Below are 21,814 nucleotides of genomic sequence, written 5' to 3' on the forward strand. Positions count from 1 at the left end.
GACTGGGAAGTGTGTTACAAGGGCCGCATTCCAGGTCAACTCCCTCGTCTGGCCTCCAGGTGGAATATTTCCCATCAACCACGGGTCATAGCTCCTAAGCCCTTCTCCCCTGCAAGTTTCTACTGTCTGCTTACGACACCCCAAAAAGTCATAAAAGTTATAACAGCCCCTGCTTGGTAAGAGGCGCTTGTCTCCTCCATTCTGCAGATCAGGACACTGAGGCTCAAGCAAGTACCTTGAGGACCATGCCCAAGGTCACACGGCTTGGCTAGCTCCAAACCCTAGGGGCAAATGGGCATCGGTGATGCTCACTCAGCAGGTGCTCACTGAGCTGGGGAAGTGGGGTCCTGAACTGCTGCTGCCCTTGGCATTAGCCCACCTTGGGACATTCCCTTTTGTCCTGCCCCCTCCCTTGGGACAGCCTGGCCACTTCCTCCCCTAGGGACAAACAGAAGAAAAGATGGCCAGCTGGTCCCAGGATCCCAACCCTAGGGGTCAAGACGTACAGAGCAAGTCTGTGAGGAAGGAGGTTTCCCAGATCCAATCCCCAGGGACATGCTTGTTTTGTGTGTGTTTGGATGTGTGTTTGTGTGTGTGTGTGTGGGGGGGGGCATCATTGGTGACCAAGTGTGCCGTCTTGCCCAGGACAGTCCCTGTTTGTGCCTGTGGCTGCCACCCTTCACTCTCAGAAATGTCCTGATTCGGACGCGAGACTTCATTACCTCCCTGTTAACTAGTCCCCGGTTCCTGCACCCTGAGCCCCACTCTTCCAGGAGGCAGCGGTTTGATTTATCATCGCAGTGGGCTTGCCAGGCCTCGGCTTCCTGACTTTTCTGTAACACGGGAACAGCCAGTGCAATTTCATAGAACTTTGAGAATTAAATAACATAAATATATCCTGTACTGATGTGGCTGTGTGCCACAGTGAGTGCCCAGGAAATGGATTTCAGGGGCACCTGGGTGGCTCAGTAGGTTGAGCCACGGAGTCTTGATCTTGGCTCAGGTCATGATCCGGGGGTCGTGGAATCCAGCCCAGCATCGGGCTCTGCACTGAGTGAGGAGCCTGCTTAGGATTCTCCCTCTCTCTCCTCTCCCCCTCCCTCTGCCCCTTTGCCCCACTTACACACTCTCTCTCAAGCGAAAACATTTTAAAGAAATAATCGATTTCAGTAACAAAACAGGAAAGCATCCCGACTTGACTTCAGGTATCACTGATGTCCTAGTGACACTGTGTCATTTACAAACAGAAAAGCAAACACACAAAACGGCCTGAAAGCTTTCATAGTTTTCTTCCGAGGGTTAAAAATAAAGACCTGGCCTGCCTTCCGCGAGCGCGTGCTGCGCAAAGGGCCGCGGCGACTTAACAGCTTCGGCGGGTGGACGCCGGCTCTCCGCCCGCCCGGACGGTATCGGATCCTTGAGGCCACCCCAACAGCAAGTGCGTACTGAGATGGTCCCCAAGTTTCTTTAAGGGGAAACCGCGGCCCGGCGCTGGGAAGGGACTGGTCGAGGTCCCGGGAGGAGCAGGCAGGGAGGCGCTCACGGGCGGCCCCGCGCTGTGCATTTTCCGCGTCCTCCAGCAGAGGGGCGGGCGGCGGGCGCGGCGCCCCGTATAATAGCCGCTTTGATGCCGGCGGCCGGGCGGCGGGGCGGGAGGACGGGGGGGGGGGGGGGGGGGGGGAGGAGGGGGGGCGGGGGTGAGGCGGGTGGAGGGCGGGAGGGGTGTGTCCGGCCGCCCGCGCCATCCCTCCGCCCCTCGGTGCGGCCGCCACACGCCGCCGGAGCTCGGACCGGGCGCCAGTTCCCTCGTCGTCGTGCCTCGCCGCGGCCGCCCAGCCCGGAGCCGGCGGGAGGAGCCCCGCGCTCGCCATGTCCGTCGCGCTCGGCAACAGGTTCCAAGGTAGGCGCCGCGGTCCCCGCGCCCCTGCCCCGCCCCCTCCCCGGCGCGGAGTCCCCCGCCCGCCACCTGCGCGCGCGGAGCGCGCGGCGTGGTCCGCCGCGCGGGGCCCGGGGAGACCCACGCTTCCCGGGCCGCTTCTTTGTCTCCGGCAGGAGGGAAGGCGTTCGGCTTGCTCAAAGCCCGGCAGGAGAGGAGGCTGGCCGAGATCAACCGGGTAAGCGCGCGCCGCCAGGGCGGCCGGCGAGTTTCCCCCGAGTATCCCAGAGCCCCCCGGGGCCCGCCCCCGTCTGCGAGGCTGTGTCTGGAGCCGCCTCAACCCCCTCTCTCCTTCGTCTGGGCTTCCCCCAATTCCTTCCCTCGGCCCCTGCCCCTGTGCCTCCCGCCTCCAGGTAGGTTCCCCCCCCTCCCTCCCCCTCCTCCCTCCCCCTCCTCCCTCCCCCTCCTCCTCCCGCGGCTCGGGTTGCAAGTCGTTACTCTTAGACTGGGGAGGTAGGGCCCGCCCAGGAGCTCCGGTGCCCCCGGGGGCCGGGGCTCCCCGGAAGCCCGCCTGGGACCAGCTGCAAGGATGTGGCGCAGGAGGGACCCCCCCCTCCCCCCCCATGTGTCCCAGCTCAGAGAGGCGAGGTGGCACAGCAAGTCCAGAGTCCACAAGGGACCCCCGTTAGAACCCGGGGGTCCAGGCTGCAGGCCAGTGCTCCACCCCCGCCCCCACTCCACACCTCTTTCTCACTCCAACTTTTTAGGGAAGCTTCTCCGAGGGGCTTGATGCTTTTCTCATTGGCCCTGGTGGATTTCTATAAAGAAATCCTTCCTACTGTGGCTGGGCGCCCAATGGGCGCTCCGTAAACGTTTGCGGAACCAGCATGTAAATCGTAGAAGATAAGGAAAAGTGTCAGGGCCTGCCTGGATTGGCCAAAGCTCAAGGGCAGCACAGTCCTAGCTTTGGGGTTCTGTGAGACCTGGGCTCAGGCCTGGCCTCCATCGCGGACCAGCTCTGTGGTGATCAGCAAAGGCTCTCAGGGCGGAGTGGGGGTCACCATGAGGACTGGCTGAGGCAAGGCGCGGAGTGTGCGTGGTCCCGCACCTGCCAGGAGGGAAGACGTCGTGGACGGTGCCAGAGTTGTTTCCCCGAGGCGGTCTCCCAGATTCACTCCTAACGGGCTCACCGAAACAAGACTAGCTATTCCCCCTGCCGGCTCCCTCAGCGGCTGGGCACCCAAGGTCCAAGCCCAGCTCAGAGTCCCGGCATGGGAAGCGGGTGAGTGTCATCGGGGTCCAGGCAGTGTGGAGGTGGGTCTAGGGGCTGCCTCTTGGGGGTAGTATTTCCTCTCGCTGGGGCTTGATTCCCTCCTTGATTCTTTTTGGAGGGCCTGGAACTAGGCAGCCTGTCTGATTTCATTCCACTGGCTGTAGGAATCCCATGCGGGGCTCTGGGGACCCAGGGTCCCTCCAAGTAAACTCTGGGCTCCTCTTTGTCATCATTGCCCTGCCTCCGGGTGCCATCTTGAGCACAGCTAAAAGGGAGACTGGACATCTGGCTGGGGCTCTCAGGGGTCCAAGCTGCTGGGCCACCTTCCAGACTACTCCCCAGCCAGCCCGCCCTTGGTCTTGGCTGCTCTTGCCCTCTGGACAGGAGCCTGGAACCCTGACCTCATACAGCCCCCTGGGCCACTCGGCCGGGCGGGTTCCAGGCTGGCTGAATCCACCCACAGCCAGCCGAACCCTGAGCCAGAGACAACTGGAGATGGGGGAGAAGCGATTACAGTCAGACAAACCAGAGGAGCTGAGAATGTGTGGGACTTTCCATGCCAGTCCCCAGGGTGGGGGGTGGGGTAAGCTACCGGGTTGTTTGGGGAGGTAGACGGGCTTGGCTCAGAAGGGAGTGGGGCTGTGGCTGTCAGGGGCTGTGGCTCTCAGGGGCTGATCTGGACAGTGCTGGGACCGGGGAAGGTGAGCAAGGAGGGTCCACGTAACCACTTTGGCATCCCAAGGCCCAGAGAGGGCAGGCAGCTGGCTCAGGTCACACAGAAGCAGAACTAGCTTCCTTTACCTGCCCACGTGCTATCCTGAACCACGTCATGTGAACCCAGGCTGCTGTTGGGCCGCTGGATCAAACCATAGGAAGGGGACTCCAGGATCAAACCAGAAGTTTGAGCTGCTTCCCACCCCAGGAGGTCAAGGCGGCATGACCCCATAGTATGGAGTCATGAGTGGGGATGAAGGGGTGGGCAGAGTGCTCGCTGGCTCTCTGACCTTGGGCCATCCGCATGAGGTAGTGGTAGTTCATTGTCATGATTTTTCAGGGAGATAATCTATGGAAAGCACACGGGAGAGCCGGCTGCTGTCATGATTGTTATCATCGGTTTGTTTGGCGCGTTAAGACGCGGGGAGGGCAAACCCAGGGGCAGGGTCTGTGACATGTCGCAGCCCCTGCTGGCTGCGCAGCTTGGGACAGACCCTTTCATCTGGTGGGACCTTAGTCTTCCCTGCCTGCAACTCAGGGAGCAGTGATCCCTGCTCTGTTCCGAGTCCCTAGGACAGTCAGTGGAGATGAGCAGACAGACAGAAGCTCTTTGCAGACTCTGAGGGAGTCGCTCTGTCTGAGGGTCTGAGTCCGCTCCACCCACGACCATGACCGCAGCAGAAGTTCCCTGGGGTGGGCGGATTCTAGAGGGAACCTTGGCCGTTCGGATTGCTTTGCTTGGGGGTATAGCTTCACTGCCCCATTGGAGCAGAGCTTCTGGGGGGCTGGCCCGAGCAGTTTCCCAGTGGCCCTGCGGAAGCGGGGACGCATGGAGGATGGGGCTTCGTAACTCCCTTGTTGCATGTGCTTAAGTACCCCTGGGGCCGCTGCCTGGGGCAGAGCCCAGCCTGGCTGGCAGTTCTGGGGGCTTCTCTGGGCCAACATCCCAGTTCCCTCTGGGGCCTTTCCCCCACCCCGGGCTGGGCCAGCTCCCAAGGGGTACCAGGGCAGCTCAGTCTTAGCGATTGCTGTTATAAGGGTCAGAAGCAAAAAACTGAAGGAGACTCGGGGGTACCTGGAGGTCCTGCGGGGCTACATAGAAGTGCACTTTTTTTTTTTTTTCCTGGTTCTGCTTTAGTTTTCTTGATCATTTTCTGAGCACTTGGCATGTGCCAGGCAGTGTTCCAGGAGCACTTCAGGCAACATCTCGCTGCACACTCACTCTGATGCCTATTCCCATTTTACAGAAAACAAGACTGGGGGGCCGGGGGAGTGGGTGGGATGAGTCAACCGCCTGGGTTTAAACAGCATAGACTGAAGATAGCCCCTGCGTCTCTGCCACGCGTGTGCGTGAGTGCGCGTGCTTGTGGGCGCATTCTCTGCACTACTGAGGCGGGCGGGACGTGCCAGCACCTCCCACTCCCCCACCCCCCCCACCCCCACACATAGCTGACATTCCCTGTGCCTTGGAGGCATGGCAGGTGACCCCGGGCCAGCCAGGCCTGGCCTTATCTGGCAACGGGACAGGGTCTCTCCAGTTTCCCCACAGGGACAGAGAGAAGCGATGGGGCTGGATGGGTGCCCCTCAGAGTGCCCTTATCCTTCCGACCGAGCAGGAGGAGTGCAGAGGGCAGCGAGGACTGCATCGCGAACTGGCCAGAGGCCAGGATCTTTAGCTAATGACTTGGGTTGTGCCTTCGCTCCGTGCACAGTGCTGCACATACATCGTCTCAGTGACTCCTCCGGGCAGAGCGTTTGTTTACCCAGATGTGCAGCAAGGATCTATAAACATCCCCGGGGGACAGGGATTACTCAGGTTTTAGAGATGAGGACACGGAGGCTCAGCCAGGTGAAGTCACCTGCCCGAGGTCACCCGGCCAGGAAGTGGCAGAGCCGGGACTCTGACTCCAGACGGCACCCGTGGCCAGCCCGGGACGCTGTCCACCAGGTGGCCGTGGCCTAGCTGTGACACAGGCCGCTCCTGCTTAAGCGATAGGGATCTCTGGCTACTGTCCCGCCTTCCCCAGCCCTCCTGGGTCGAGTGAAGGGCACTTGGCATTCCCTATAGCATTTAGGGGCCTGATGGTTATTTCCAAACCCGGGTACCATCTGTACTGGGAAGAACTGGACACAGCAGGCTGCGTGTCTGTGCCCAGGGGTTATGTATCCCCAGCGACAGGGGGCCTCTGAGACCTGACCAATGCCACCCTGTCCCTGCCCAGGCGAATGTGCCCAGCTGGCATCTCTGGGCACCGGTCTCTCTTGCTCCTCCTTAATATATTATAAGGGAGATGGTGATAAGCGGCCACGTGAGCCGCTGAGGATTCAGTGTCCCCGCAGGTACAGCCGGTCTCGACCTTGGTGTGGCCGTGTCACAGGAAGCCGGGGATAGAATTTCGGTAGGGTCTGCTTCATTTGTGAAGTCGGTGGGGTGTTTTTCTTCAGCTGCCCCGTCTGCTGCTGGCCAGGATGCAGCATCCGGGTGAGGCCCCAAAGCTGCTGAGGGGAACGTGAGCCTGCTGTCCTCGCGGGTGCACATTACAGCCTCCTGCCACGCACCGGGCCGGCCTGGCCCTTTAAGAGCCCGTGGGTTGCGTCAGAAGCATCTCGGCCCGGCCCAGTATGGTGCTGCCTGTCCTTGGGGGTTTCGCCCAGGGTTTCAACCACCAGCTCCTTGGATGGCCTCCCAGATGGTGATATCTGCCCGCCCCAAAATTCTGCTGCGGCTGATACATAAAGACAAGCCCGGAGGGCCAGGAGCAAGTATCCGGGAGCAGGTGCTAGAGGTACCAGCCCAGAAAGAGAGTTAAGTAGGGGGTGGGGGCGGGGCAGACAGGTGGCAGGGATCTGGAAGCCCGGACGCGGCGGGGGCTGCCAACCTCTGCTGGTTTTGGATATTCTCCCTTCCGGGCATGAGTATGCAGATGGGAATCCCAGGGATGGGTGGTAGGTTCTGATGGGCATCAGAGGTTGTAGACGACCGCGAGGCAGCAGTGAGCAGGTGTGGCCGTGGGCGCCGTCCCCTGGGGCCGAGATGGGAACACTCTGTCCCGTGTGGATGGCCCATCCCTGCCGGTTCAGCCGGGTGTCCAGGGACAAATAGGGATGGCCAGAGGGTCAAGGCTTACCAGGAGGACTCCGTGGCACAATGTGGGACAGAGAGCTGTGGGTAGGTCTCTGCTTTTGCCCTATTCACACCTAATCTCTTGGTGTGGCTTGAGTTTGGGCGACCCAAACACATAACTGTTAACACTTACATGTAGGAGTCCGGGCTCTTCCTATGCACTCAGCTCTTTTATTTTTTTTTAATTTTAATTTTAATTTTAATTTTAATTTTATTTTTGAGACAGAGAGAGAGCATGATTTTTATTTTATTTTTGAGACAGAGAGAGAGAGAGAGAGAGAGAGAGAGAGAGAGAGCATGAGCAGGGGAGGGGCAGAGAGAGGGGGAGACACAGAATCCGAAGCAGGCCCCAGGCTCCAAGCTGTCAGCCCAGAGCCCGACGCGGGGCTCGAACTCACGGAGTGTGAGATCATGACCTGAGCTGAAGTCGGACGCTTAACCGACTGAACCACCCAGGCACCCCTGCAGTCAGCTCTTTTAATCCTTATGCCGACCCACTGAGGGGGGGGGGGGCAGGGTTCTATCATTATGATTACATTTTACAGATGAGGAAACTGAGGCCCAGAGTAGTAAAGCAAGTTGCCCAGGGCCACAGAGCTAAGAAGTGCTGAAGCTGGGATTTGAGCCCAGTCAACCTGATCCCACCTCCCTTCCTGTGACTTCTGCCCTGCACACCCCGCACCTAGGAGCGTTTATGTGGGTCCCCCGGCCATTGTGGCTTGAGGCAAGACCCTTTCCCTTCTGGGGCCTCAGTTTCCCCAGCCGTTGAACGAAGAGAACTGGCTGGATGCTCTGAGGAGTCCCTTACAGGTTCTCTGCCTCTGTGGTTGTTTTAACAATCCTGCCGCCTTCCTGGGCCTTGCCCGTGGACACTCTGGTTTGAGGCGTGACCGTCTGGCTGGAAGCTTCCTAGTTTTGACCCCACGCTCCTGCCTACTTGTGGTTTCTGACTCTTTGCCGGGGATTGACGGGGCCACCATTTCATTCCAAGCCCCCTGCACCCCTTATGGCTGGAGGTCCTGACAGCACTTTGTGCAGCTGGATAACCTTGTCGTTTGGGACAGTGGGTCGGAGTGGGAGAGGGTGCCGGGGGTGGAGTAATGCATCTACCCACCCTCCTCGTCCCCCTCGAGGGCTATAGGATGGTTCCCTGGCCTCCAGAATAACCTCCCGCAGCCGCCCAAGAGGAAAGGTAACGCTCAGTATTGACTTTCTTTGCCCAGAAGCCTGTGGCCAGGACACCCTCTTCTTGTTTGGGGCAAGGAGGGAGCTGGGCTGGTGAAGGGAGGCAGACAGACTTTGCTCGAATTGTTAAAACTTTGTAACCTTGAGCAACCTCCCCGGGCCTCAGTTATCCGATCTATCCAATGGGAATACCCGGAAAAGGGAAAGAGAAGCCAACCACAGCCAGCCTAAGTCGGTGGGAAGGGGGTTTGCCTCCTAATCTATTTAATAGCTGATGATGGTCTGGATGATGAGCTGTGGGGGTTAGAAGTAGATTGTACAGATATAAATATTAGAAGATCGCAAGAATAAACAGCTAACATTTATTTAGTAATTACTAGGTGCCAAGCACTGTATGAGCACTTTACATGTATTTATGGTTTTAATACTGCAACCCCTCGGGACAAGCCTACGAGATCTTTTTCTCCTTCCTCCAGATGAAGAAACCACAGCACAGACGAATGAAGTAATTTTCACACAGCTACTAAGTGATTCGATCCCAGGCATTCTGGCTCCAGCTTGCCGTCTGTTTTTCCTTTTGCTTTTGTTCTAAACATCTGCGGTGGCTTCTGTCTCTTTCTCCTCTGTCTGGGGATCCAGAGTCAGGGCAGCGGGGGGGGTGGCGGGGGGTGGTCCTGGAGTGTGGACACATAGGGTGCCTGCCCACCGGACATGGCTGTGCCCCGAGGCCGGACAAGGATACAGAGGGAGGACGCCTGGAGGTGGGGAGGCTGTGGGCTGCGCATGAACAGGGACCAAGAATCCAAAGCTTGGAGCTGGGGTGGGAGCCGGCAGGCCCGCCCCTGGGACTCCCGCTTCTGCTGCCCACCTGCCTCCTCCCTGGCGCCCTGCCGAAGGCATGGTCCTCCCAGCTGCCCCAAGCCCGGGTTCAGCAAAGGCTGCCCGCCCACGCGTGAGCGGGTCAGCTGCCTGTCCCAGCCCTGGCCACTCTGTGGCTCAGGGCACTTGTCATTTTTGGCTCTAAGGAAACGTGTAATTCTAATCCCTGAGCCCCTCCAGTCTTGTATCACACGCATACGCCTTTGCAAAGCTGCTCTGCCAAGTGGAGAAAGTGATTCTGGGCTAAATGCCAGGCCTCTCCATTCATTCAACAGATGTTTCCTAAGCACCTACTATATGCTGGGCACTGCCGTGTGTGAGGCTTCTGTGGGGCATGAGACAGTAAAGACGTCCTCCTGGAACCTCTGGCCAAAGGCTTGCCTCCTCCCGGCGTCTTTCCAACACCCGCTTTCTCGGGTCACTTTGATTCCTCAGCTCAGCAGGGAAAGAGCCCAGACAGCCCCCACTGTGGACTTGAATCCCAGCTCGGGCACTTGCCAGCCGTGCTGCTTTGCGCACGTCATTTGTCCTCGCTGGGTCTCCATTCTCTCAGCCCGCAAAAATTTACTGGGCACCTGTTCTGTGGCAGGGGGAGACGGACAACGGACAGCACCCTGAATAAGCGCTACGTTGTAAGTTGTGTTAGGAGGCGGTTCCTCCCGTGGGACAGGAGGGATGTGCGGGAAGAAAGCGGGTTGAGAGTGGAGGCTGAGGACCGCAGTGGACAGGATGGATGGGATTTGCCTCCTGGAGGAGGTGAAAGCTGGGCAGACGGGTGAAGATGTTGAGGGAGAGAGCCATGCAGATGGGGGCGGACGAGTGCTGCAGACGGTTCCCAAGGTGGGAGCGAGCCTGGCGTGGGGGAGGCCCTCACTCTAGTGGGGGGGGAGGGGGAGGGGGGGAGAACCAGTGGGACAGCCTGTCACGCGGTCATAAGCACTAAGGAGAAAACCGACTCTATCACCGAGACAATAATCTGGACGCCCAGAGCTGCTGCACCTGCCGGCTCCGGGTCAGGCCCCGTGAACGAGAATCGCTCCCTGCTGGTCCTGGGTTCGTCTGTGTGCGATTTGTCTCCAAGACCAGGGACCGCGTCCGAGCCTTGAGCCCAGTTTGCCTGGATCCCTAGAGGGGGTTGGTACATGATACGGACAGGCTCTGGCTGGCGCAGGGTTTCTGGTCAACCAGAATGTGGGAGCGGGGAGGGCCCCCAGGTCTCTTGCCAGGGGCTCCCGGATGTTGGGCGTTGCCCGTGCCCTTCTGCCTCCCCACGAGGGTTTTCCAGTTCCTGAAATGGCAAAGCGGAGGGAACGCGGGGGCCAGGCAGCGAACCGAACGTCAGCTAAATGGGTTCCATTTAAAAATTCCGAGATTACTTTTACGAAATGTCCTTTGCTGAAGTCACGGCAACAGTCAGTGGTGATTGTTTAAAGTCTCTACTTGGCAAAACAAAACCTTGGCAGGTCTATGTTAGCACCTCCCCTTATTTCTAACTTTTTTGGGGGGAAATGTTTTCTTCTGCGTTATCCCCAAGTCTGGGAACCACGGACCTATTTGTCCCTCTGCTGTGCAGATAATAGGACCTGTGACCCTGGGAGGTGCCTGGTGTGTTCAGGGTCACAGACAAGAGGTAATTGTCCTACTTTTGGGCAGAGAATGGGACTGGGGAAAAGAGCAGTGGAAAAGAGCTAGGAGAGGGAGCCAAGAGGAAGAGAAGTCCTGGACCGAGCCAGCCGGGGGTGGGGGAGAGCCTCCCAGGCTGCAAGAGACAGTCAGAGCTCCAGCTAAGTGGGGGCAAGACCGTGCGTGGCACATGGTACCGAGGTCCGATGTGAAGCTGTGGCCAAGCCATACCAGGGGCCCTGGGGTGGCCCTCTGTGAGGCTGCTGGAGGCAGAGACAGACCCTGGGGTCCAACAGACTCAGGTTCCAAACCAAACCTGCAGGGACTTCAGACATGTGATTTAACCTCTCTGGCCCTGCTGTTCCCACCTCAGTGAGCTAGCACAGTGCCTGCCCAAAGCAGGAATCCTGCACCAGCCAGAGCCCGTTCAGGGATCTGGATCCAAGCAAATTGAGCTCAAGGGGTAGGACAGCCCCCAGAACCAACAAGGGGAGCCGCACTGGCAGGTGGGTGTCTCCTTCCCTGTCAAAGGGGGCTGAGTTAATTTGGAGGAACTTGAACCCTGGAAGGGATCATATTCTGCCTCGTGCTTAGATAGACTTGTTGCCTGAGCCCTGACATACAAGAACAGACTTTGTCATCAGTTAGTGGGGCATGACAGCGGGAATTTAGAAGCAGATTGAGTGATTGATCTAGATAATATTTAACGTGATTTTATTTATTTTTTAAGTTTATGTATTTATTCTGAGAAAGAGAGAGAGGGAGGGAGGGAACGAGTGGGGGAGGGACAGAGAGAGAGAGGGACAGAGGATCCAAAGCCGGCTCTCTGCTGACAGCAGGGAGCCTGATGCGGGGCTTGAACTCATAAACCGCGAGATCATGACCTGAGCCGAAGTTGGATGCTTAGCCCCCTGAGCCACCCCGGCGTCCCATTTAACATCATTTTAAACATGAGCTTCCTGTAATTTAACGATAAGGACCTTATTTCTTTGGCCTCACCTGCTCCCTTGGTGCCTCGAACAGAGCTGTATACCCTGTGGTCCCTTAAATGAGTGGAGGTCCCGTGCCCGTGTTCGATCTGCTCCGTAATGAGGAAAGCGGTGGCCAGAGAGGAGAGGGGATTTGCAGAATCTGGTGCTAGGATGGGTACGTGGCCTCCGCTTTCCCAGAGGACAGGAGTATTTCCCTGAATGCAGGCTCCAGGGCTGCCTGAAGATCAACAAGGCAAGTAAGCTACCTGGCCAAACAGGTACTTACTAATTTGTCGTGTTTTGTTTTAAAGCCAGATGCATGCCTGCCATCCGCCCATCTTTGGGTGTTGGGATGAAGGATGCAGGCTGTTCATGAGATGAAATTAACTTGAAGCTCTGGCTGTGTGCGCCTCAGTTTCCTCATCTGTAAAATGGGAGCGATAATAGTAACTAACTTTTGGACCCACTGGGAGATCCCAAGAGATCGTGCAGGTTGGTGTTTCCTTCTGGAGGCTGATGTTAGTGTCCCCCCCCCCCACAGGCCCCTCCCCCCCACCTGGTTCTGAAAGGCATCATTTGAGGGGACGGTAGCCCTGTTTTACAGGTGAGAGGGTAAGTGACCTCCCAAGGCTAGAGCAGAGGCTAATCATACAAGAGGTGCTGTTTATTGAGCACTTGCTGTCTTCCCAGAGTCATACATACACGCTCCTTGGCGGCTCTTAACAAACTGGAGGAGTAGCTATGATAATGCTACCCATTTGTCAGATAAAGCAATCGAGAGGCAGACAGGAATTCATATGCTGGGGTCACGTCCCTAAGGAGTTAATGCTAGAACCAGGCAGCTTGCCTTTGGGGCTCGCGGCTCCGTGGACCTTGGAGCTGGGGTGCCCTGCTGGGGCAGGCCCAGTTCCCCACACTGGTAATTCGGAGGCTGACTGAAGGTATTTAGGGCAGGCCCTCCGGGCGGCACCCCGGGCTGCTGAGCATACTTCCTGCCCACGGCGTGGACTGCAGATCTGTCTCTGAGGGGTTGACAGGAGGCCAGGGCAAACACTGGGGCCTCCTGCCCTGCCTGGCCAAGCCCGGCCACCTGGCACGGGAGCAGGCACCAGGGCGATGGGCCTACGTGTCAGTGAGCTCTGCCCATTGACCCCGCGCTCAGCACTGTTCTTTTGCCTTTCAAGGAGTTTCTGTGTGACCAGAAGTACAGTGATGAAGAGAACCTGGTGGAAAAGCTCGCGGCCTTCAAAGGTAAGCTGGGGCTGTCTGCCCCACCCTCCCTGACAGAGCTGGGCTGGCCCCTGGCACGTAGGATTCCTTACCCCGCAGAGCCAGGCTGAGCCCCCGTTTCTTCCAGAACGCCCCCTTCCCAGGGGGCCGTGAGGTGGGGGGCGTGGGCGCGGGCACGGGCCCCTCCACCTGTCTCCACGCCACCCCAGGCCCCTCACCCTCGGCCGCGGGCCCAGCCTGGCCCCTCTCCCCCCAGCTGCCCGGCAGGCAGGGCTCAGGCTGGCTCCCGTCCGCCGCTGTCCAGGCCCTGCTTGCTCCCGGGGCCCCAGCACACAATCAGCTCTTTGTAGCAGCCCTTGCCTTTCCCCTCCGCGGGGGAGCGGCTCGGGAGCCCCTGCGCAGAATGGACGTTTGTGTCGCCACAGTGGGGCAGGGGGCAGAGTTTCTGCCCATTGAATCCCAGCAGCACGGGATGAAAAGAAAACAGGGCCTGGGAGCCCGCGCGGGGAGGGGGCGGCATAAAGGTCCCTCTGTTCCGGGCCCTGGCGCTTGGTTCCTGGCCAGCGGCTCGAAAGGAGAGGAGCCGTGCACATAAGGAGCGGGACAGTCCCACCTTTCCTGCCTGGGAGATGCACCGGGTGTGCAGGGAGCCCTGGCCGCTGGAGGACCTCGGCGGATATCCTCGAGGCCGCCTTCCCTCTACACCCCCCCCCCCAACCCCTGAAGTCTTGGCAGTGTGGGCATCCTCCCTGCTCCGAGGCCGAGAGCCTGCCAAGTGCTCCTCAGGCTGCCCACAGCTTAGTTGTCCTGAGGCAGGACACTGATGGCGAAGCATTTGTTGAGCGTTGACCTTGGGGGAAGCACTTGGAATGCTGTGTTGGGCGCTCCCCCCAACTCATCCCAGTTCGGCCAGGAGGGAGACGGGTGTGGGCTTGAACTTACAGATGAAGAAACTCGGGCTCAGAGAGGTGGGCTTGCTTGCGTGGGGTCACACGGACCGCCGACGGTTGGTCTCCTTCCAGAGCCCCTGCTCTGAACCATTATGCAACGGGGCTCCTGACATTAACAAAAAGAAAAGCTAGAACAAAGACACACCCTGTCCCGCCGCCCGAAAGAGAGCCACGCAAAGGAGGAGCAGTCCATTCCCTTCTGTCTGGGTACCGGGGAGGTGGCTCTGGGAGGAGGGACAGAAGTCTCCTCTCCTTGTCTTCCTTGGGATGGAGGGTTGGGTCCATAGGGGCAGAGTGGGACCACAGGAACTTACCTTGGAAGCAAAGGGGCTGTGAAGGTTTTCAAATCATTCACTCATTTGACCTCCAAATGAGCACCTACTACGTGCCAGGGCCCCTGCAGGCCTGGGGCTACAATGGGGAATACACAGAGAGCCCTGCCCAAGGGAGAGGCTAGCGGGGGAGGGTATGGCAAAGAGAAAGGCAATGCAGGGCGTGCAGATGGGGTAGGTACTTTGTGGGGGGGTGGCAGGGACCAGCCCGAAAGGCTGGGGAGCCCTGAGAATAGCTGGGAGGAACATTCAGGCCAGTATGTCCCAGCAGGAGTGGGGTGTGGGGGGGGTAGGGGGTGGATGGGCCAGAGGCAGCAGGGCCAGTGGGAGTGGAGCAGAGGTGAGGGAGGAAGAGGCAGCCCAAGAGGCTGGAGGGCAGGCGCTCATGAAGGTCACAGGGACCTTCCGGGAAGACCTTGGGCTTCCCATGCTGGCTGTTCAGTGCAAAATAGACCTTGAGGGCCCTGCGGTTTTGTGGCGGGGGTGACCTGCCCAGGGCCACACGCTGCCCTCGTTAGAAGATACCAGCCTCATTGCCCTGCATATTCTCCCTTACTGTTGGGGGTTCCCGGGACCTCTTGATCAGGGAGGCGTCACTCAAGGTCTATAGGGGGGTTTAGGGGAGGGTCTGTGTACCCCGGGACCCTGTGTGTGCCACTTTGGGTCAAGGGCAGATCTATGGCGTTTCTCTTGGGAGAGCATCAGATTCTCAGTGGTGCCTACAGCCCCCCAGAAGGTTCAGAACCACAGGGACTCCTTAAATCTGACTGCCCATCAGAATCACCTGAGACACCCTAAAACCATACTAATTCCTGCCCCCTCCCCACCCTTTTCCAAACCCACTGAATCTGTATCTCAGGGCCTGGGAACCTATTCTATTCTAGTCACTGTTGCCAATGTGATTCAGATGCAGCCAGCGCAGGCTGGGCGGGGGGGGGGGGGGGGGGACCGGGGAGGAAGCAGCTGCCCCCTCAGCAGAGGGTCAGAGTGGCCCCCAGCACCTTTCTCCGTGGCGCCTGTGGGAGAGGGGTGTGGGCAGGGCGAGCTCTCCCTCCAGAAACAATGGCTAAGATGATGGGACTCACGTCAAGTCCCCCGAGGAGGCTGGTGTGGGCTCCCTCAGGGGAGCCCCTGGGACCCTCCAGGGGGGTGACCCTGATTCTGAGCTAATGCCGGGTTTTGCTCTGTGATTTCCAGAGAAGTACATGGAGTTTGACCTGAACAATGAGGGCGAGATTGGTAAGTGAGGCCTCGGGTGTGCTGGGGGAGGGGGGGTGTTCGGTGGGTGGAGGGTGTGGGGTCCAGAGAGCCCCACTGACCCACTTGTGTGCGTGAGGGGCACGCACGGAAACTTCCCTGTGGGCCGGGCCAACAAGCTGGTCTTACTTCTGCCCTGGACCCACTGTCCCCAGGCTCCTCTCCCCTCTGCTTCCCTCCCGCCCACACCCCTGCTCACACCTCAGGCTCCCATGCCAGGTGCTGGGGGGACCCAGGGTAGAGGGTTTCACGCCTGCCCGGGGCTGGAGATGCTTAGGCTGTTGACGCCCTGGTCCAGGGCGCTGGCAGTTCCTTCGTCCTTGCCTTTGTCTACTGTCCTGCCTTTGACATCGTGCTTCTGTGGGCCTTGCTTCCTGTCTTCCAGCAGACCCTTACTGTATCGTGTGGTCCAGGTGTGGGGGGTGGCAAACGCCTGTCCCGTGGCACTCAGGTTCAAGACCGTATCTTGACCATCGCTAGGAATGCTATGACCATTTTACAGATGAGGAAACTGAGGCCCAGCAGGGTAACTGACTTGCTTGGGGCACGGGATGGTTAAGTGGCAGGCCCAGGGTCCAGATCCCAGCCTCTGTTTCTCAAACGGGCTTCCCGCCTCTGTTTTGGCCTGAGCTCAGTGCTGCTGCTGTTGCCAGTGTTTCTACCCGTCCTCTGTCTTGTCTCCTTCTCCTTTTAAAATATTAAAAACAATTTTTTTTTAACGTTTATTAATTTTGGAAGGGGAGAGAGACAGAGCGTGAGCGGGGGAGGGGCAGAGAGAGAGAGAGGGAGACCCAGAATCCGAAGCAGGCTCCAGGCTCCGAGCTGTCAGCACAGAGCCCGACCCGGGGCTCAAACCCACGAGCTGTGAGATCATGACCTGAGCCGAAGTCGGACGCTCAGCAGGCGCCCCTCCTTTTTAAATATTTTTATCTTTTATTTTTCTTTAGAAAAAAAAAATGGTGGTGGGGGGAGGGTTGCCTGGGTGGCTCAGTCGGTTAAGTGTCTGACTCTTGGTTTTGGCTCAGGTCATGATCTCTCCGTTTGTGAGACTGAGTCCCGCATCAGGCTCTGCGGCTGACAGTGCAAAGCCCGCTTGAGACTCTCTCTCTCCTACTCTCTCTCTCTGTCCCTCCCCCCCGCTCACGCTCTCTCTCAAAATAAACTTAAAAAAATTAGGGTTATCAAATTAATGCATTTTCATGATAAAGAAAATTTAGAAAACATAGTAACGCACAAAGACAAAAATGTCACCTACAATCCTACCTCCTAGAATATAAACTTTTTGGTTTACATCCTTCCATCCTCAGTTCTAATCACAAATGCTATTTTATACCATTTTAGAGTCTGATTTTTTTTCAAAGAATAATATAATGTGGGTATTTTGACATATGATTAGCTTTTCTTTTGAAATTATAATTAATGGGTGCATAATACTTTGTTGCAGGGAAGGCCTATAATTTATTCAGCCAATGCCTTAGTATTGCCCATGTAGACAATTTCTAATTTTAAGCACTTTTTAAAAAAAATGTTTATTTACTTTTGAGAGAGAGAGACATAAAGCCCAAGTGAGGGAGGGGCAGAGAGAGAGGGAGGGAGACACAGAGCCCGACCCAGGGGTCAAACCCATGAACCAGGGGATCGTGACCTGGGCTGAAATAAGATGCTTTTTTTTTTTCTTTAATGTCTTATTTATTTTTGAGAGAGAGAGCGTGTGAGCAGGGGAGGGGCAGAGAGAGAGGTAGACACAGAATCTGAGGCAGGCTCCAGGCTCCAAGCTGTCAGCACAGAGCCCGATGCGGGACTCGAACCTACGAACCGTGAGATCATGACCTGAGCCAAAGTGGGACACTTCACCGACTGAGCTACCCAGGCGCCCCCAATTTTGACTACTTTTAATCATCCTGTGAAGAGCATCTTTGTGCATGAATCTTTGTCCACATCGCCGATTATTTCTTTAGAGTAAATCTCAGGAATTAGACATTCTGGGTCAAAGGCTTTTGAAGCATCTTGCCAAATTGCCTTCCAGAAAGATCTTGCCAATTCAGAGTCTGGCCAGCAGCATGGGGGAGACCTTTCACTTTTCCCCGCAGAGTGCTGCCCAGTTTTCTTTGAAATGCCCTGGACATCCTGGCACCTAGGGGTCTGGCATCTGTCCTGCCCACCCTGCTCTCGGGTGAGCTGGCGAACCACTCCCCTGGCCCTCAAGTGGGGCCCCCTGCCCCACTTCTGTGCCACCAGCCTTTGCCAACCCATTGTTCACAAAACAATCTGAAGGAAATTGCCTAAGACCTTGGGAGCCGGAAGGTCAGGGGCAGCAATTCTGCAGAGAGTAGTGACTTTTTGGTGCCTCCCTTGTTTTTCTTGAATTTTATTCTTTTGTTGGTTTTCCTGCTCTGCAGGATATTTTTGGCATCCTCTCCCTGCCAGCGAGGCGGAACCCTAGGACCTCTGGGTGGGAGTGGCAGGTAGAGAGAAGCTGCCACCGGGCCCCTGGCAGAGTGACTTTCCATGCCTGGGGTCAAGTCAACTCCCTGACCCCACCTTGCGGGGCAGTGACTTCCTGGGTAGCGGGAGCGGCGGGCGACAGCTCACCCTCACCTCGGGGGGTCCGCGGACGTGACAGAATGAAGAATCTGTTACCGAACACCTGCTTTGTGCCGGATACTTCTCGCACGTCGTCCTTCCAAATGGTCCCATCGACCCATTTTGCCACTTACGGGAGCAGAGTTTCAGAGAGGTTGAGTAGTTTGCCCCAGGTCCCACAGCCAGGAAGAGCAGAGGCAGATTCCAACCCAAGTCTGTTGGATTCTAGATGCCCATGTCCCTAACCGCTAGTCTATACTGTTTCCAAAGAGGGCAGGGAGGGCATGATGGGCTCATTCACCCCAGAGGAGAAAGGCATGTCCCTCTCAGCAGGGAGGGGCTGACCTGCTGGGCTCCTTCGAGTGGGTGCGGGGTGGGGCCGGCAGGGGGGTGGGGGGAGCTTTGCCAGCTTCCTCGCTTGGCCCATAGCCTGTCTCCACTTAACGGATCTGCTTTCTCCTCCGGCAGACCTGATGTCTTTAAAGAGGATGATGGAGAAGCTTGGGGTCCCCAAGACCCACCTGGAGATGAAAAAGATGATCTCAGAGGTGACAGGTGGGGTCAGCGACACCATCTCCTACCGTGACTTCGTGAACATGATGTTGGGGAAGCGGTCGGCTGTGCTCAAGCTGTGAGTACCGCCCGCCTCTCCTGGGGCCCCTGAAGTCAAAGTCACTGTTGCGCGGAGAGAATTCCTTGGGTGGTGTACTGGACCAGGTTCTTAATTTCTCTGAACCCGATTTCCTTATGTGTCAAACGGTCACATTAACGTGTACCTTGCAGGCAGGGTTCGCCTGTAGCAGAACTTCCTGTAGAGTCAGCACTCAGTAAGCCGCAACCGTGGTGGTGACGGCAGCGATAAATCTACTGGGAAACCTTCTGAGCCTCAGTTTCCTCATTTGTAAAGTGATTCTACTACCCGCCGGGGTTGTTGAGAGCATCATAGAGTTAGCAACCGGCTCCCAAGGGAGGCGGGGTTCAAATGTCCATGGTGTTACTTGCTCCCGAACTGCCCCTGGGCAAATCCCCTTAGATCCTCAAGTCTCGGTTTCTTCCTTTGTAAGAGAGAGAGGATAATAAGTCGTCCTGAGGGCTGATGAGATAACACATACGAAGCCTCCAGCCCGGTACTGGCTGATGGCAACCACCTAGCATGTGGTGGCCCAAATCACACTTCATAGGTTCTGCCCAGTGCACAGAAGCACTACAGACAGATTCCCTGGGGAGTCTCTTGCATTGAACGTACAAATGAAAATATACCAAGCTCTTTTGTCATGAAGGGGGAGGTTGAGGCCCAGGGAGGCTGAAGGACTGCTCATGAGCCCACGGGTCAGGCCGCAGAGCTTTAAGGGTGGGGTGGGGTGGGGTGGGGCAAGAGGTATGGCGGGACAACCATCAAGGTTAGACCGCGGTGCACCTGCGAGGCCAGATGGCAGCCAGCAGGAGGCCTGATGTTTTTGGAAAACACCTAAGATTTAGTGCATTTACTGCGTGTCGGGTACTGGTCTACCCAGTGACTCCGTAGATTTATCATGTATTAATTTAGCAAATACTTGCTGAGCACCAGCTATGTACTAAGGATTATTCTAGGCGCTGGGGACACATGAATTGCTGGGCTCGTGGAGCTTCATTCTCATGACAAGAGGCAGACAAACACAAAATCAACACCCCGAGAAAGCTGAAACGCCAGATTGCAATGGCGTAGTACAAAGAAAAATAAAGTGGACGAGAGGAACAGAAATGGATGGGATGGTGGACAGGGAGGATCTCATTGGGAAGACAGCTTTTGACCAGAGCCCCAAAGGAGGGAGATGTGAAGAGATGAGCCATGTGAAGATCTGAGCAAAGGCATTCCTGGCAGAGGAAACAGCAAGTGCAAGGGTCCTGAGGCAGAACTGTGCTTGTGGGCTTAAAGGAAAAGCATGGAGGCTAGTGTGTCTGGCCATCAGTGAGCGCAGTGAGTGAAGATGAGTTTGCAGAGACGGGCAGACACGGGACCTTGTAGGTCACGGTCCCACTTAGCACTTGGCACTAATGTGAAGGGATGCCGTTGGATGACTTTAAGCTAGGGGCTGACTTTTTAAAAAAATATTTATTTATTTATTTAGAGAGAAAGAGCATGAGTGGGGGAGGGGCAGAGAGAGAGGGAGAGAGAGAATCCCAAGCAGGCCCCACACTCAGCACCCAGCCGGATGCAGGTTTCGATCCTGCGACCTCAAGATCACGACCGGAGCTAATGTCAAGAGTCAGACGCTTAACTGACTGAGCCACCCGGGCACCTTGGGGCTGACTTTTAAAAGCCTCTGTCTGCGGTAGGGGTGAGAGTGGCCGCAGGGAGACTGTGCAGGCACGAGATGAGGCCACTCAGCCTGGAGAGGGTACAGAGGAGGTAGGCAAGAAACCGTGGGAATCGGGAATGATTTGGGAGACAGAACTGGAAGATTTGCTTCCATGCCCAGATATGGGACGTGTACAGGCTAACAAGGAGTCAGATGATTCTGATCTGTCTGGGGTCCGAGTCACCGAGTGACGTTGCTGTTTGCTTTAGGGGCAGCGCAGGTGGGGAAGGCAGGAATTGAGGGTTGAGTTTTTAGGGGCGCCTGGGTGGCTCAGTCGGCTGAGCGGCCGACTTTGGCTCAGGTCACGATCTCGTGCTTTGTGAGTTCGAGCTCAGCGTCGAACCGCGAGATCATGACCTGAGCCAAAGTCGGCCGCTTAACCGACTGAGCCACTCAGGTGCCCCTCCTAGATGTTACCCCCGAAGGCTTGGGAGGTTCTTGAACACCTGAAGGGGCTTTGAGCAGAGCCACGGCCCAGCCTAGCTCTGCCTCCTCCCGGGAGCGTGTTTAGGGGAAGACGCATGGCTTAGAATACAGAGTTCTCTGCACGTTGGTTTTCTCTTCTGCGAAAAAGGGGCTAGCCACCCCTTCCACACAGAGAAGATCCCATGGAGAATGGGAGCAAAGGCATTCTGTTGAGGACCCTACAGACCCGAGGGCGGGGATGATCTTCCCCCCGATGAGGGAAGGAATCCTAATCCTGTTTGGTTTTTTTTCTCCATCTTCCAAACCAGAGTCATGATGTTTGAAGGAAAAGCCAACGAGAGCAGCCCCAAGCCAGTTGGTCCCCCTCCAGAGAGAGACATTGCCAGCCTGCCCTGAGGACCCCCGTCTGGACCTGCCCCCAATTCCTCCCCCCTAATTTTGCTGCCCTTCTTGACTCATTGTGATTTGTCTTCTTGGTTTTGTTTGGTCTTTGTGCGTTTGTTTATTTTTTTTTAATCAGCAGAACCGGTGATCACTTTGTAAAGCACAAATTATCTGCCTTCAAGGGGCTCTGGGTCGGGGAGTTCTGAGCCTTGGTACCCTCCCTCTGTTCTTCCCTCCTCCCCCCTTCCCTGTGCAGAAGGGCTGACATCAAACCAAAAACTGGAGGGGGCAGGGCCAGGACGGGGAGCCTGGAAGGCTGTGGTCCTCATGTTTGGAGCCGGCACAGTCCGTCCTTCCAGGGTCTTGGAGCTAAGTCCAGGCTTGCTGGCCTGGCCCTGGTGAGGACCACAGCCCACTCTCGGAAGGCCCTGGAGTAGGTTTCCTCGGACAGCTCTGTGGTTCCGTGCTCTTAGGTTGTCTAGGGCGTGGCCACTCAGTGTCCCATTTCCCCAGCTGATTCCGCCTCAGTCCACACTTCTCATCCTCAGGGAGGTGAGAGAGGGGGAGAGCGGCTTGGCAATCTGAGCCCTTCCAGAAGGTTCCAGAAGGAATCCTCAGGCCTTGCCTGCAGCCACACCTTTATGGGCAGCTCAGAGGGAAAGTGCAGC

General features: G+C 57.1%; 1 protein-coding gene across 3 annotated transcripts; it reads left to right on the forward strand.

Annotated features, from left to right (window-relative positions):
- The first annotated feature begins 1,751 nt into the window (after positions 1-1,751).
- Positions 1,752-21,251, forward strand: AIF1L (allograft inflammatory factor 1 like). 3 transcript variants are annotated; one of them, XM_043565653.1, is made up of 6 exons: positions 1,752-1,900; positions 2,053-2,114; positions 12,830-12,896; positions 15,355-15,396; positions 18,466-18,628; positions 21,071-21,251. In XM_043565653.1, the coding sequence occupies exons 1-6, from the start codon at positions 1,870-1,872 to the stop codon at positions 21,156-21,158; spliced, it is 453 nt and encodes a 150-aa protein (XP_043421588.1). In that variant the 5' UTR covers positions 1,752-1,869; the 3' UTR covers positions 21,159-21,251. The 3 variants fall into 3 exon arrangements, with proteins under 3 accessions (XP_043421588.1, XP_043421589.1, XP_043421590.1); XM_043565654.1 differs by lacking the exons at positions 1,752-1,900; positions 2,053-2,114 and adding an exon at positions 3,135-3,158; XM_043565655.1 differs by lacking the exons at positions 1,752-1,900; positions 2,053-2,114 and adding an exon at positions 9,661-9,683.
- The last annotated feature ends 563 nt before the right edge of the window (positions 21,252-21,814 follow it).

Source organism: Prionailurus bengalensis, chromosome D4 (genome assembly GCF_016509475.1).
Source record: "Prionailurus bengalensis isolate Pbe53 chromosome D4, Fcat_Pben_1.1_paternal_pri, whole genome shotgun sequence".
Lineage (NCBI taxonomy): Eukaryota > Metazoa > Chordata > Mammalia > Carnivora > Felidae > Prionailurus > Prionailurus bengalensis.

Coding starts and splice junctions, on each gene's coding strand:
- AIF1L (XM_043565653.1), top strand. CDS start 1,870: ATGTCCGTCGCGCTCGGCAACAGGTTCCAAG. Junction 1,901..2,052: donor GCTCGGCAACAGGTTCCAAG/GTAGGCGCCGCG, acceptor TGTCTCCGGCAG/GAGGGAAGGCGTTCGGCTTG. Junction 12,897..15,354: donor AAAGCTCGCGGCCTTCAAAG/GTAAGCTGGGGC, acceptor TGTGATTTCCAG/AGAAGTACATGGAGTTTGAC.